The sequence below is a fragment of the Corvus kubaryi genome, unplaced genomic scaffold (assembly GCF_017639235.1).
Source record: "Corvus kubaryi isolate FWS band 111438036 unplaced genomic scaffold, C.kubaryi_AGA036_p1.0 37396, whole genome shotgun sequence".
Classification (NCBI taxonomy): Eukaryota; Metazoa; Chordata; class Aves; order Passeriformes; family Corvidae; genus Corvus; species Corvus kubaryi.
In genome coordinates, this window is record NW_024581135.1 from 1,394,615 (window position 1) to 1,411,061 (window position 16,447).

At 46.9% G+C, this 16,447-nt stretch overlaps 1 protein-coding gene and 1 long non-coding RNA gene across 2 annotated transcripts; one reads left to right on the forward strand and one right to left on the reverse strand.

Annotated features, from left to right (window-relative positions):
• Positions 1 to 903: 903 nt before the first annotated feature.
• ARL5A (ADP ribosylation factor like GTPase 5A) lies at positions 904 to 8,975 on the forward strand. The gene is made up of 5 exons (XM_042040773.1): positions 904 to 1,010; positions 3,174 to 3,321; positions 4,282 to 4,365; positions 6,159 to 6,310; positions 6,991 to 8,975. The coding sequence occupies exons 2-5, from the start codon at positions 3,178 to 3,180 to the stop codon at positions 7,037 to 7,039; spliced, it is 429 nt and encodes a 142-aa protein (XP_041896707.1). The 5' UTR covers positions 904 to 1,010; positions 3,174 to 3,177; the 3' UTR covers positions 7,040 to 8,975.
• A 633-nt stretch (positions 8,976 to 9,608) lies between these two features.
• Positions 9,609 to 9,797, reverse strand: LOC121670488. The gene is made up of 2 exons (XR_006018155.1): positions 9,720 to 9,797; positions 9,609 to 9,683 (listed from the first exon to the last, which is right to left on the reverse strand). It is a non-coding gene; the product is annotated as an uncharacterized LOC121670488 (long non-coding RNA).
• Positions 9,798 to 16,447: the final 6,650 nt, after the last annotated feature.

Below are 16,447 nucleotides of genomic sequence, written 5' to 3' on the forward strand. Positions count from 1 at the left end.
CCCCCCCTTACCTGACCCCTGTCCCTGCCCTCTCCTCTGGGATAGATCAACTTTGCTGGCAGGAATTGATCTCAGTGTCTGAAGCTTGGGCATGTTTATAATGGGTTTTTTTGCCCTTGAGGAACACAAGGAAGGAGGGGAGAAAACCCCTTCTCACCAAGCTTTTGCTTGACTGATCCTGCTTGGTTGTGCAAGTGGAAGTTGTGTAACAGAGCTGAGAGCTGGCTGTGCTCACCCCAACTGGAAATCATAAATTTGGATGTGCTTGACACCACCAGCCGTAGAGTTCCCAGTTGCTTTTGTGATGCACAGGAGAGGAGGTGCTGAAGGGAAACAAGAATTGTTTGGGGCATTGAGCTCCAAAATGTCAGAGGAGGGTTGTGGAGCACCTGGTGACTTGTCCAAGACCAAACTGGGTGAATGTGTCCTGTGAAATGTTGGAGAGTACATCTGTTCCCCAGGGGGAAAGGAGGGCACTGGGGGCACAGGGATCACACTGCAAACCAGCCTGGTTGGGGTTTTAACTGCTCTTTGCAAAGGCATCGAGGTCTTGCCTGGGTAAGGGGAAAGTGAACATTTACCTTGTGGAGTTGAGAGCTGTTGTGGTTGAGGGCATGGAGTTTGATACAGGCTGCAAAACCCTGCAGAAGCTTGGGAGAGGATCCCAGCATGACATGGGCAGTGAGAGATGGAAAACATCCTCCTGAAATCTCCCAGGAATGGCTCCTGTGGAGGGGGATAAATTGCCAGTCCCTCCCCTGCTCAGAGCAGCACCTGCCCACCCAAACTTTCCGGGCTGGCCCACGAGCAGACGTGGCCATGGCACCTGGCGCTGGGCACTGTTGGCTCAGGAAACCAGCGGCAGACGTGGCACTAAGCTTGATCCAGACCCAGCTGCTGTCACGACAGCAGAGTGAGCTGTGACTTACCAGTGCTGTTTTCATTGCAGAGCACAAAGTGATCATTGTGGGCCTGGACAATGCAGGGAAAACGACCATTCTGTACCAATTGTAAGTAGGACCTGCGGGGACGTTCGGGGCATTCCCAGGTGTGTTACGTGTCCCTGGGTGGTTTTACTCAGAGCTTTCCAGGTGGCAGCAGGTGGCTGGAGTTTGGAAAGGGCTGTGCTGTGCCTGGTGGATAAATGAGGTTTTGTTCAGCGGGTTTTGGATCACATCACCTGCTGTTACCACGCACTCCCAGCCTCCCTTGGTGTCACGGCCTCGGCTCGTTGCCAGCCCCATAAAATATGATTGTAGTGAGTGTTGGCCACGGGACACCGTTGCAAAACTGATCCACGCCACAGATTTAAACAGCAGACAAATCATTCTGTGAGTGGCAAAGCGCCTCTGCCTGCCATGCCTTGTGTCCCCAGTGCTGAGAGTAATTTGGTGTCACTTGTGAAACGGGATGAAGGAGGGAGGCTGGTCCCAGCAGGAACCCAGGCCAACATCTCCATGCTGTCCTGCACCTTCTGCCTTCAACAGCAGCATTGATTTGTGTTTGCCTTGCGTTAACCTTGCTCCTGGTTTACATGGAGCTTGAGTGAGCTTCGTATCTCAGTTCCTCAGCTGCAGTTTGATAAGAGGGTACCAATCTGTCCACAGGCTCAGAAGCTGCAGGGTGGCACAGGCAGCTCAAGGTCTGTTTGTGTTTGGGACAGATTGGCCTTTTCCCACGTGCAGTGCCGTGGCACTGAGGAGTGTTCCTGAGTCAGAAATAATTCCTGTTAAATGCTGTGGCCATGCTGCTCCAATCCCACATTTAAAATTGGCTGTCTGGAAGTGGTTGGGGTTTGTCACATTCCAGCCTGCTTTGCCTTTCCAAAACATTTCCAGCTGCTCGTGCCCTGCCTTGCTGCGGGGAGAGTGAAAGGATGAAGCTGATGGTGATTTTTAGAGGGAGTGAGAGATGCTAAAAGCACAAACAGAACGAAGGGTATTTCTTAAGACTGGGAACTGCTGCAGGCAAGGGCTGTCCTTGGTGCTTTTTAATCCACTTCCTCCACGAATGTCTCGCAGTTCTTCCCCTTATTTCTGCCGTTTCAGTGTTTCATTTTCACTCTCATACAGATCTCTGTATGTCTCCTTTTTCTTTGTACCCAGTTTAACTCCACAGGACTTTCCCAGCTCTCTTCTTGTTCTCCTGCTTGACTCCTCCTCGACCCTACCCCGTCTTTGCATATCCCATTTTTCCTCTTCCAGGCACTTCCTTTTCTCCCATTCTCATACTCAGCTCTCCCTGCACTGGCCTGGGATTGCTTTTCAGAACGCTGCACCATCCTTTTATCTCCTCTCTGTGTCCTCTTCAGGAAATATTCCAGCACCATTACGAGTCTCAAATTGCTGTCACTGTAACTAAAAGCTCTGCTGGAACTTCAAAAAAGTTCATACAAAATGAAAAACTGTATCAAGGTGATCAGAAGAAAAAATAATTAAGTTCTTTTGAACACAGTTGGTTTGCCTTGGAGCTACTGTTTAATTTTTTTTGCCTGTTACAGTAGAGTTTAAATAGTCTGAACTTCAGGAGAATCCAGAGCACACATTTGGTTGTTTGATGTGAAACCGGTAGTCTTAGAGACAAAGTCACACTCAGTATCTGTAAACAATCTGTTTGAAATACTTAATGGCTGCATTTGTCTGCAAAAAGTTGTGTATTGGTCTGTGCTGAGGGGAGGAGGTTGGACATAAAGCATTGTGAAGAAAATCTGGTTTTAGTGGCCTGCCCTGGAAGGAGAACAGCAGGGTGGAGTGGGTGAAGTGTTTCTAGTGGAGCTGGAGGATGAGTTGTTTTCCTGAAACTTCGGAAATCTTGTGGCTTAACCACATTCTTGATGCAAAACAGCAGCTCTGTCCCATGTGAGCCAAAATGGGCCTGGAGAGAGAAGAGCTGAGTGCTCCCAACAGCTTCTGAAGTGAGAATTCTCTCAGCTTCATGATTTAATTAATTATAACACAGTTTGTTCACGAGTGCTCTCTTAGCTCCATAATTTGATTATGATATAGCTCACGGAGTCCTTCTTATTGCTGTTTTTATTTACGTTTCTGCACCTTCCACCATCAAACCTTGTCTCTGCTGCACAGGGAGCGTTTGCTGAGGCTCTCCCACTGGGAATACCCACCAGGTGTAGTCTCATGGGTCATTGTGGGTGACTGTCCCTGTTCCCTGTGCAGCTCCATGAACGAGGTGGTTCACACCTCTCCCACCATCGGGAGCAACGTGGAGGAGATCGTGGTGAACAACACGCGCTTCCTGATGTGGGACATTGGGGGCCAGGAGTCCCTGCGCTCCTCCTGGAACACCTACTACACCAACACCGAGGTGAGGTGCCTTGGAAAACTGCTGGGCAGGGGTTTGGGGCTGGGCTTTGTGCCTCTGCTCATCTGGGAATTGCAGATCCCCCCTTGTTGTCTCCATGGTCACTCTCTTCGCAGTGGGTCCTCCAAGACCTGTCTGACCCCTCAGGAGTAAGGACAGCCCCAAAGTTTTCATCCAGAACTTTGGCAGCTCTGTTTGACAAGCTCCAGTCATCACCAACTTAAACACCCCCAAGAGTTTTCAGAACTCTTTAGAGGTGAAGTTGCAGCACACACACAGACATATGTATATTAAAAAAAAAGTAAATTTTATCAAGCAACAGCTTGATAAAAATAATGCTTTAAATCAAGGTTTCCTGTGTCTTATCAAATACAGTTTAAATGCAGTTATTTATATTATATAAATTGTATTTATGTTCTTTATGGGTAAATACAATTTGTGCAGTAATTACCTTTGTTCTCCAGTTCACCCCTACGAGGTGCTGGGATCCCTTAAAGGTCTTCTTCAGCCTAAATGAAGCTGGGAGTGTGTTCTGGGAGTTTGGAGCTTCAGGGCTTTTTTAATCCCTTGCAAATACCTATTTGCATGTTATTTCTTGAACTAGACAAAGGCACTTTGCACTTTGTTTTTAGGGCTGCAACAAATTATTTGAGGAATCTGTGTGGTGCCTCAGTTATACCAAGCAAAGAACAAAACCAGATCTGGGATTACAGAGAATTTCCTTGCTTTCAATGTGAATTTTTCGCTGAAAAATGGAGAACAGAAAGTCAAGAGTTGAGTCAGAGCTGCCTTTGTACCCAAACCGCAGCACAAGCTGCGAATAACCCCAGGCCTATGGGATGTCACACTGGGGCTGGGGGGAGGGTTTGGGAGCAGGGATGGTGTTTGATAATCCAGCTGGATAATGGGGTGGGAGTGGGACCAGCAGGAGTTTCTCTGCCTAATAACTCTCCCTTTTTGCAGTTTGTGATAATTGTGGTGGACAGCACAGACAGAGAGAGAATTTCTGTGACTAAAGAAGAGCTGTATAAAATGTTAGCACATGAGGTGAGTGCACCCTGTGTCTTTAATATTTATTGAATATTTGTTTTAATTATCTGGCTGATACATGCTAAGGGAGGCAGATTTACACCCTGAACTACCTTGTCCCTGCTGCACTGTCTTCTGTGAAACTCCCAGTAAAGCTGTTGATTAATACTAAATTACAGAAGTAGCTTATCAGAGTGCTCCAGTGAAACAGCAGTTGGGACCTGTCAGTGACATCTGTGGGTTTTGTGCTTCAATCCATGTTAATATCTGAATTAGAGCCTTTAAAACCCCGTGGTTTCCTGCAATAGCTCATTAATTATTTTTGATATCTTTATGGTTGCCTGAGGTTTTGTGTTTTACAACCTCAATAATGTGTGTTGGAGCACCCAGCTCTAAAACTGAAGGAACTTCAGCCCATGGCTGGAGCAGCCACTGCTCTGTGGGTATTTGGAATTCCAGAGTTGACATGGCTAAATTGTAAAGACCCCCTTTAAACCTGAGCCCTGGGTCAGGTCTAAACCTGAGCTGGGCTGATGTAAAAGCCAGGCAGCACCTGTGGCATGACCTGAATGCAAACTGGATCAGGGTGTGTGAGCTGACGCTGAGCTTCCAAATTTAAGTATCTGAATAAAAAAATGTGCATAAAAACGATGGCATTATAGCCCAAAATATTACAGCTATATTTAACCTATAGCCACAGTTTGGGAGACTGTAGGATGGGCAGAGCCTGCCTATGGATTTCCTTTGAGGAAAACCAAGGGCTTTGCATAGGATCTTTCAAGTTTTAATTCTTTTTCGTGGGTGGTTTTTTTTTGTTTGTTTGTTTGGTTTGGTTTTTTTGTTTATTTGTTTTTTTAATGTTTAACTTAAATTGTGTTTAATAAAGTAAATTCTTAAAGAGCAGGTCAGGCTGTGGAGTGTTAAATGTGGCATGGGGGGACTGGTGCTGCTGTCCAGGATTAGGATTTCAGAGCTGGACTCTTCAGGCTGTTGCAGCCACTGAACGAAACCTGCATCTTCTGTTTTGGAATCTCTAAAGGAAGACGAAGGTGTTAACGAGCTGATTTTGCCACAGGGAAGGTCTGGAATTGCAGGCAGAACGGAGCCGATTTGGGAGCCCCTTGCAGTGAATGTGCCCATTGTTGGCCGGCAGGATGTTCCCAGGCTCCCTCTCCAGACCTGGCTGTGACGTTGGGAGAGAGCAGCAATGAAAGTCAAATATTGATTTAAAATAGCTTTTCTTTGCTCCTTGAAAGTCTTTTCTTTCTCCTAACCGGTTCCATTGAGTTTCTGTTAAGGCAAAATTGAGTTGTCCAGCTCAGTTCCAGCTATTTTCTGGAGCAGTCGATTATTTGGGAATTAATTTTGCTGCTTGTAAACACGAATGTGCCTGATCAGGCAGTTCAGTGCCTGAGCTGGCTTGGCTTCCCGGAAACACCTTTTTGCTTTCTAAGGGAAAGGTTTTCAATAATATACCCCTGCCCTGATGTAATTCCAAGGAATTTGAGGTAAAATAAGCTTCTCCCTGGAGTCACTGTTCCCAAATTGTCAGTGCTGCTCAGGTACATGGGTACACAGGGCTCTGATCCTCGTGGAGCACAGCAAAACATGGTCCTGGGTTTTTAACTTCTCATCCATGGCAAAAATTGGCCGTTTGGTGTGCTGGATCAGAGGATTTCCTGCAGTTCCTGTCAGCCTGCAGCACTTTGTTCTGGAGGATTGTTGGCTGGGGCTCTGGGTTCTCTGCTTTGGTATCCCATCGTTTGCCTCCAGGGGATGCTTTGTCATTATCTGCTCTTCTTTCTCCCTAGGACTTGAAAAAAGCAGGATTGCTGATCTTTGCTAACAAGCAGGATGTGAAGGAGTGCATGACAGTAGCTGAAATCTCCCAGTTCCTGAAGCTGACTTCGATTAAGGATCACCAGTGGCACATTCAGGCCTGCTGTGCTCTCACTGGAGAGGGGTAAGAGGGACTTGTGTCCACAGGAGGGGAATCTGGAATTACTCTGGGGGTTTTATTGTGATATTTGGGTTTAACACACATTCTTCCCCTGTTCATAATAGTGACAGAATCCCAGAAGGGTTTGGGTTGGAAAAGACCTTAAAATCATCCCATCCATGCCATGGCAGGGACACCTCCCACTATCCCAGGTTGTTCCAAGCCCTGTCCAGCCTGGCCTTGGACACTTCCAGGGATCCAGGGGCAGCCCCAGCTGCTCTGGGCACCCTGTGCCAGGGCCTCGCCACTTAAAAATCTTGACACTTACAAGATCTTTGGCCTCAGAACACACTGATTTAGGATCAGCATGATCTGAAACCCAACTTTTATGTCAAATCCACAGGGTCACCTCACAGAGATGAAACTTGGAATGATTTAGGCTTAATGAGGGTGGAGTGGGGGCAAACTGAAACCTGTTCTGGTTTATTAAGAATAATCCTAATTAGAGAGAACTTCATGTGTTGAAGAGCTGGGATTGAATTCTCTCACCACATATGAGCTAGGGAGTGCCGTGCAGGGAGTGAAGAGTTTCCAGAAACGATTTAGAGTTCTTGGGAAGAATTTCAATCGATGCTGTGAAGTTACCTTTGGAGTTACCCTGAGAAGTGCCTGCATTCCCTAAACATTCTCTCTTGTGTTCCCAGACTGTGCCAAGGCCTGGAGTGGATGATGTCCCGGCTGAAGATCAGATGATTTTTAATGACCTCTTTGCACAGACATTGCTTCAGCAGAGCTGTACCAGTGGCAGAATGGTGGGGTGGATGTATTTATACTGAACTGATTGCAACTGTATTTTCTACATAGCTGCACACACACACACACACACACGGACAGGAATTGGGAGCAGGCACGAGAGCAAAGGTGCACTTTGGGCTCCGGTTTGGTTCGGGTTCCTCGGAGGATGCGTTCAAAGCTGTGACCAATCTTCTTTTCAAGCTGCCCCTCGGAACAGTCCGGCCTTGGGCGTGGGGAGGATGAAGCACGAGGAAGGAGCTTTTAATTCAGAATTTTATTATCCCGTTGTAGCCCTCTCTAGTGGAAGTTGTTGGCTTCATTATTCCAGCGAGCGAATCACCGGCGTAGGTATCGACTCTCCAGTATTTTCAAGGTTGCTGATGTTACAAATGCAAAACTCTTTTCCTGTATGTGTACTGTACATATTTGTGTATATTTATACCTCAGTCCTAGGTTAATTGCAATCTGCTCAGACCAGTGTAAAGCTGCATCAGTATGTTGGCAGTAGTACTGCTCTGTGACACGGCCACGTCCCCGTGTCACCAGTCCTGTCCCTCTGTGTCCATACAGCTGTAACGTCAATCACACATTGGGTCTCCAACACCTGATAAACAAACTCTCTCTTCAGCCCATTGCTTGTTTTTCCACATGATTTTTTCGTTAGGGAGGAGGCTGGAATGGATTGGGCCACACGGATTGAGCTTGGAATTCCAGTGTTGGCAAATGTTACAAATTTGCCAAACAGTTTCAAATGCAATGGATTTTCCTCTTTTTATTGTGGTCATCATTGAGTTAGGTGATGCTGCAGGTCCTGCCCTCTGCTCTCCTTCTCTGCTGTGCTGGTTGATTCAAGTCTGGCAGAAGTACCTTTAGCTGTCAAAAAGGGAAAAGTATCTTTTTTTTTTTTCTTAACCAAAAAAGAGGCACAAAAGTATGAAAGTCCCACTGGAATCGGACAAGTCAGACTCTAATGAAGCATTTTTCAGAGGAAAAACTCCCTTTGCTTCATAAAATGTGCAGATATTAAAATGTGCAGATATATCAATATGCAGTGGAGGGGGCTGGATGGGGACAAACCAGATGACACTACTTGAAAAGCTCCAAGTGACCCACGCGAGTTCCAGGGCAGAACTTCTTGAAAGCAGAACTCCCTTGCATGGTCCCCAAGCAGTGTGAGAACACTAGGATCACCTTTCCCTGCTGCAGCACCTGCTGGGATGGCTGTCCCAGGCAGAAGGGGATGAGAATTCCCACTTCAGAGGATCCAGGCAGTTGGGATGGCAGTGGGATGGTTCGAAGTGTCAGGCTCTTCTGTGGGAGATGCATTGGGAGTTCAGCAAAATCAAACAAAACTGCTGAGAATGTTCTTCCCTTTCTCAGTCCCTGTGTCTGGTAAGGATGGAAAAAGCATTTAAAAGACATTTTAAAGCTTAGTTTGAACTTCCTAAGGTGCTTCTCTTTGGTTCTGGGATAATCTGGTCAGCTCCTGCCTTCCCACCCGCCTGCCTCCCTGGGAGGACAAGAATCCCGGGGAAAGGAGGGGAGGCAGTCTCAAAGTCTGTATTTAACAAAGGCAGGTAAAGAATTTAACTTTTTAATCTATTTTTGGTATCTCCAATGCTCCCTGGCTGGGGGATCTGCTGTCTTTGTTAAACATTAAGGTGTACATGCATTTATCTCTAGTGCATGCACATAGATCTTGGTATTTAACTGGTGTATTGCAAAATGTATCAATGTTTGAAGAATTAACAATTTAATGCAAAGACTCTCTCAGTTTCTCTGACAGTATCTACAAGCAACGAGCTCTGTGCACACTTGCATATGAAATGGAATTGTACATTTTCTAGTCTAAAAAAAACAAAAAAAGAAAAAGCAGACTTGCTTCTAAACCCAAGTGTTTGGTTTTTGAGTCTTATGTCTTCCCTGGGCTGAATCCACAAAGCTGGGTGAGCTGGGGCTTGGTTGGTAAGAAAAGGAGTTGTTGCTGTTCATGGTGGAGCAGTGCTGGGATTTCTGCTGCTTGGCCATACGTTTGTAGGAGTTCTCTGTCAGATGATGCAGGTGTGGTGGCTGCTGCACGTGTGGGCTGTGTTGCAAGCAGATACTCTGTGTTTACACATGAGTTAAGTTGGTTTTACTCTTTCCCTCCCCATGCCACTTCCCCTTGCCGTGGCCTCTGAGGTTCACCTTGTCTTGGTTTCCCCAGTGGCCACAGGGCCCAGCAGGGCCTGGGAGTGACTGCACACCTCAGGACTGGCTGTCAAACAGGATTTTCTGTACCCTGAGGGGTTTATAATGCAAAAATTCAATTGTTTTCTATGTGTTGGTCAGTGAACAACCCAGTGTTAGCCTGACTGCAAACATGTCGTGGGTGACTGTGAGCTTTCTGTGTATTTTATGGTTTTGAGGGCAAGTGTAACCAGAATTCAGTGGTGGCTGATGTTTCCTGACACGTTGTGGTGTTGTCCAGGGCTTTTGGGTTTTAAATGCTGATTTTTGAGTCTGTGGGGATGGTGGGGTTTGTCAGCAGAGGTGACGATTCCAGACTCACCTGAAATAGTTGCTGTGATTGATTGCAGACTGATGGATTCCAGACTCTCACCTGGTCATGGTTGCTGTGATCAGTTCAGACTCTCACCTGGTCATGGTTGCTGTGATCAGTTCCAGACTCTCACCTGGTCGTGGTTATTCTGATGGTGCTTTGAAGTGCACATGTGTGAACTTAGAAATGTTTTAAATTTAGTCACTGAGAAGAGCAGCCAAACTTTTGATCTCTCGACCCCTTTGTGTTTTGTGGAAGTGCTCCTTGTTGACAGCTTTTTTTCTTTTCCCTGTAGGGCAATTCCCATTTTTCTCCCAGCTCTGTCCATAGAAAAGCCAGGGAACTTTGCATCAGTGCTGCTTCCACTCGGGGATTGTTGGGCAGGGATTGTTTTACCCTGAGCCATGACCTTGGTGTGTGATGCTGTTGTTTCAGCCTCGGGGTTCTGCTGCCTTGGCTTCCAGCTGAAGCTCAAGGTTTGCCTTTGTTCTCCATGAAATTCATTCTTAGGAAAAGGGAGGGGCCTTCAAAATGGTTATTGAAGTTATGCTGCAAAATGGCATTTTAGTAGCAAAAAAAAAGGTCATATATCAATAATCTGATACTTCAAATGTTTCTTTTGGTTTAGCAGATCATCAGTTTGGTAGTTCATCTCTGGAATATGCTGCCTCTGGCATCTGGGAATGATACAGGTCTTTAATTGTGAGGAGAGGTGGGAAATAAACTTGGAGAATATGAACAGCTTCATTTTTTAATATTTTTTTCTTTTAGGGAGGCTGAGTGGCTGCGCTGCTGAGTGTGGTGTAGGTGTGAATGGTAAATGCACCTGACAGGCACCTTCCACATCTCAGCAGCTCAAGTGCCTAAAACTCATTCCATAATCAGCTTTATTTCCCATGCTACAATTCCCATTCCCTTAAAATAGAGATCGATATCTATAAAAGCCTCTCAGTGCGTGGAAATGAGTGGGTTTTCCCCTCCCTACACCCGGGTTTTAACAGGATTTGTGATAAATTTGTTACAGTTCTCCTACCCCTGCCATTCCAAGCACTTTTCCATTTATCAGGCACCACCCAGGTTGCTTTGGGACAGGAAATACTGAATTTGTCCTTGTGTCAGGGTGGTTGGCTGGGATTCCTGTCAAGGGACTGTGTTTAAATAACTCAGTTCAGGAATCCTTGGCCTTGGAAAGCTCCTGGTGGCAGCTGTTCCTTCCTCACTGGCTGGTGGAACATGAAGTTTGTCACTGTCAGACTAATTGGGTCTGAAAAGTTGTTTTCAGCTAATTGAGATGAATGTGCTGAGCAGCCTTGGAGTGCTGCATCCCTGGGCAGGAATGATCAGTGGCACCAAGAGTGGCACCGAGGAAGGAAAACGTCTTTGCACGCGTGTGGTAAGTCCAGATGTGACCTGGTTATAAATCCAGATGTGGCTTGACTATAATGTTGCAGTGAATACATTAAATGGCCCAAAATGATGCATTATAGGGGGATGATGCTGTATCTCTTCACTTCATATGTGAGAATCATGAGCAGGAATTCTCTCCTTGCCTTAAGAGGGCCTTACCAGTGAATTTTTATATTGTAGCTTTATCCACAGTGGAGTCACTTTACCTCCCTGAACCTTTTAAGGCAGATTTTGGGTGAGTAAGGACAGAGCCGGGTGGGGTTTTTAAGCTTTTCCTATTTGTAAATGTACAAAACTCGGCTGAGACTGGATGAAGCCAGAAAATGCTGCTTTACCTGGAAGGCTGGGAATCCTCCCTTGGACGTGTTGAGCTCAGTGTTCTCCTTGTCTAAATACTTCCTGCAGGGAACACCGGGGAGGGACCAAGAAAAGCTGGATTCTGTGGAGAGGTTAAAAATTAACAAAACCAGCTCAGCCTGGGGTGGGGGCCGAGCGCCTGTGTGGGTAACGAGGTGCGGGGCTGGAGCGTGTGACAGAGGAACGGGAGCAGCCCCAGCGTCGCTGTGTCCGCCCCGCGTGGCCGGGGATGTTTCAGCGCCCTCAGCTCCCGCAGCGGCCGCAGCGCTCGGCCCGGAGGAGCCGCTCCGAGCCGGGCTCGGCTCTCCGGAGCTGCCGCGGCATCGACCGCGCTGGCCTCAGAGCCTGCCAAGGCCTGGCTGGCCATTCCAGCCTCCAGCACCCCCTGCAATTCTTTGGGTACAAACTGAGATGGCTCTGCCGAGGCCGTAGCGTTGCCTGTCTGTTGTTTACAAAGGGGAGGAACATCCGCGTGCGTCCGCAGCAATCCCTGGAGCGGGGTCCGGTTTCCTCTGATCGCTTGGACTTTGTACTTCTCTCTCTACAGACTTTGTCATCTTCCTTTCAAAGAAAAGCAGCCAGGACGTGGCTAATGCTGAGGCTGCAATAAAATTTCATTCCAGAGTGTTATAAAATTATGGCTTCCAATTAATGCCAAGCCTTGGGAGGGCTGGCAGCTCCCAGCTGGAGCACTCCTGTGTCTGCACTCAGGCATGGGTATTAAAGTCATTTAGCCAAAACATTTTATAGAGCTATTTATTATAAGATAGGAAAACCGGGACTCTATTAGGCAACTTTTTTTTCCTAAAATTGGATCAGAGCATTCCTTGAATTGTTTCCCCTTTGCTACTTTCTGTCTTTTAAACTCTGGTTTTCATGCAGCTGAAGGGAACTCATTCCGTTCTCTTAATTCTTGTTGAAGTGGAACGAACACAAATTTGAGCTGGAATGGGGCTGGGGAGCTCTGTATCATATTTATGCATTTATAGATTGTGTCAGAATTGATAATTCTTTAAAACCTACCGGTATTTATGATTTTTAGTTGAAAGCACTTGTCAAGATGTGCCTGTTTGCATTAAACTTTGTGTCTGAGTTGCAGTGAAAGGTTTCTAGCAAATACGTGATTTCTGACCTGGTTTTTGGGGCTGTTTAGGTGTTTGGGGGTGAAATGTGCTGTTCTGCCCAGCCAGTGATGGGGGTTTGCTTGGGGAGGTTTGGGTGGGGCAAGTTTGGTGATAAGTCTGCACTGGTTGGTGTCAAGAATGGGAATTAAAATGACAGTGAAATGTTCTTTTCCTGTAGGAAATGCTGATCTCCAGGGACGTGCCCCTCTTCCATACCCACGTATCACACACAGGTACCTGGGAGTGCTGGGGGGCTACAGGAAACTTCTTATAAAGCAAAAGAGATGGAGCCAAAGCTGGGTTAGGAGATGAAATTCCCAGTTTTGTATTCATGGACTGGATGTGGCATTCAGTGCTCTGGTCTGCGTGCCAAAGGGGGGTAAGGCACAGGTTGGGCTCTGTGACCTTGGAGGGCTTTTCCAACCTGGGTGATCCCAGGGTTGTGTAAAGGGCTGTTCTGCTCAGCTCTGCAGCCCCACCAGCCCTGGGCCTGGGTGGGAATCTGGGGCTCCTTGGGTCCCTTCCAGCTGCAGTAGCTGTATCTGTGGGGTGATCCCATGGAATAACCTCCCTGTTAAGTAACGCACAGGCGGATGGAGTTCTCGGAGTTCTGAGGAATAAGGAATTGCAGCAAACCCCCTGTTAGGATGGTGTAGCAGATGCCAAAATGCCTTTCCACATTCCTTATCCTTCCACCTCCTCTTTTAGCTGTGCTGGCTGGAGCTGTTTCCTTTGGGATACGCTTTTCCCAGCGGGGTGGGCTTTGGCTCCAGTTGCTCCCTGGTGTTGCTGCTGTGGCTGCCCCTGGATCCCTGGAAGTGTCCCAGGCCAGGCTGGACAGGGCTTGGAGCAGCCTGGGACAGTGAAAAGTGTCCCTGCCCATGGCAGGGGGTTGGAATTAAATAATCTCTAAGGTTCCTTCCAACCCAGACCAGTCTGGGATTCCATGATTCTCCTGGGATGTATTTGTGGCAGGTGAAGGAATGCTGAGCTGCCTTAAAGCCAGGTCTTTTCCTACCTTTTCCTCTTAACTCAGTTATTCCTTGACTTTGATATACCTGCTGAAAACGGCTTTTAGTTTTCCTTGGAATCCAGTTAAATATAAGGTGATTAAAAAAAGAAGCCACCATTATCACACATTATTATTTAGCCCAGGGTTCCTCTGAACTGTGCATTCCTTAGGCCTTTACACCTGGTGTCTGGAACTGTAAATAAGCTTTTTAACAGAAAATGTTACTTTTGGGCTCTTTTTCTCGAGTGTATAAAAGTTAAGACTGCTGAGTTCTCCTTCATCATTGGTTTTTTTAATTAATACATTTTAAATTAATTAAATAATTAATACTTCCTTGATGCTATTACCACTTGTTAAATTACAGGTTGTGTCACTACTCTCTTGTTGCACAGTCTGCATTGAGTTATTCTGAATATGTTTTTATTATCATATGGGGATGAAATAGGTGCAAAGCTACAGAATAGTCAACAATATTGACAATAAACAGAGTTAATTCTTGTCAATAATTTTTCAGTTCTGACTTGGTTTTTGCCTTCATTCTTCAGAACTGGAAGGCTTTTTTCTTCTTCAAATATATATTTGTGTGTATATATCTATGTAGGCAATTCGTGGGGTCATGTAAAGAGATGCAGATTTCTTTAGGAACAATGAAAATTGTCTAAATTTTTGTACAGAAATAAAGATTTAGCGTAAATGTTGAAGAGTTCTGAGGAAGAGCCTTGTGCTGTGGGATCCTCAGATGTTGTGTTCTTACCTGTGTGTTTGGCTTTAAAACCTGAGTTATGGGGTGGAAATCAGAGCTGTGTAAGCAACAAATAAACCAAACTGTCTGTATGGAGTTGGCCAGGGAATTTCTTGGAGAGCCAGCGTGCCTGGGATGCCAAAGGTGCTGCAGTGAACTGGTGAATGGAGGAAAGTCCTGAACTTTGCTTGATGTGCAAATCTTCCTGAGAAATCCCAATGTCTGAATTGTCCTGCAGGGATGGGGACTCCACCACTGCCCTGGGCAGCTGGGCCAGGGCTGGACCACCCTGTCCATGAAGAAATTTTCCCTAATATCTGATTTAACCCTCCCCTGGCACAGCTTGGGGCTGTTTCCTCCCACACTCTCCCTTGTTCCCTGGGAGCAGATCCTGAGCCCCACCTGGCTCCAAACTCCTTTCAGGTAAGCTGTAGATAAGAATAAGATCCCCCCTGAGCTTCCTTTTCTCCAGGATAAAATCCTGGAGTGCTGACAGAGTTCTCCATCAGTGTGGGCTATTCCTTAGGGAGGATAGGAACAGGGAGGAACAGGCCCCTCTTTGTCATCCTGTGGACAAGAGCAGCCTGAATCCAGGCACAACAATTTTTCCACCACGTGCTGAGACCATTAATTCCTGGTGTTTTTAAGAGAACGTTGGGATAATGCAAAAATAGTGCATATTGATAAGTTAGGTCTCTTTTAACTGAGGTGAGGTGGGAAAATCCCATTCTTGCAGGATTTTCCCGCCAGGAGCAGCAGCAACCACAGTTCCATGCTGAGCCCAGTGAAGGAATGACAGGGTGGCTGCAGCAGGGAGAGGGGGAAGGTGTTGGAGGGTATCTGGGCTTCAGCTAATTTGAGATTTACAATGAAACCTTATTTCTGCTTTTTGGAAAGCAAGAGGCCCCTCAGGATTTTGACCATTGGGGTTTTCCTCCCCTTTCCTCCTCACAGCCCTGTGGAAGAGAGAGCCCAGCTCTGAGGCCGAGTCACTTTGCCAGAAGGTGTCTCTGCCTGGCAGTGACACGGAATCTGTGATGTGGCAGCGATTTAGGGAGGCAAAGTGTATTGTTGCTTTATTTCCTGGTGGTGGGCACAGCTTTGCTGAGGGCACTGTGGTCCCTTCCCACACCATGGCAGATGGCAGGGCCGATATTCCTGGGATACGGCACAGTCGGACCCATCTGCATCCCAAACAAGCGATGGCGAGACTGGAGCTGCTCCAGGAAGGTTATAATTATCTCCACTTCCCTGCCAGTCCAACCTGGATCCAAAGCTGGAATTACTGTCTGTTTCTGGGCACAGAGAGTGGCTGGAGACTCGGTGTTCCCATCCTGCCAGCACTTCCCAAAGATGCTGGGAAGGATTCTTGAAGTATCCTGTGCAGGGCCAGGAGTTGGATTTGGTGATCCCTGTCAGTCCCTTCCAGAGCAGGATTTGAAGCTCTATGAATCTGTGATTTCTTGCTCCAGTTCCCCCTCAGGCTGCTCCCTTCCAGGGAGGCCAGATGGGGGCAGGATCCTCCTTTTTATTAGCAAATACTTCAAATGAAAAAGTTTTATTTGAGGGAGTTCTGCTATATCAAGGGAATGAAATTCTTTCAGCCTGTGTAGCCACCAAAAGAAATCCCCTGCCCCCCTCCTTTGCTGTAGTACCGCAATCACTTGGGTGGGGCTTGGGGAAGTAGTTGTCATAGAACTGCTGGTTAACAAGGTAAACAAGAGAAAACTCTGTATGTGGAGCAAGGAATCACAGAACCATTAGGGTTGGAAAAACCCTCTAAGATAATTGAGTCCAACTGTTCCCCAGCACTGCCAAGGCCACCACTGACCCATGTGCCCACCTGCCACATCCACAGGGCTTTTAAAGCCTTCTGGGGCCAGGGACTCCACCACTGCCTGGGCTGGACAGCCCTTTCCATGAAGAAATTTTCCCCAATATCCAGCCTGACCCTCCCCTGGCACAGCTTGAGGCTGTTTTCTCATCTTGTTCCTCCCCTGCTGTGGGGTTTTCCCTGTCCATCTCTCCCTTGGCAGTTGTGTTTTTGCAGACCATCATCCTTCCTCTAAACCATCAGCTGAGTGTGCTGCTAAACCTCACTCACCTCTGAGCCCGAATAAACGTGATGGAGTAATTTAATGATCTGTTTCACAGACCAGTAACCCCCTAAAGTTAGTGGTTA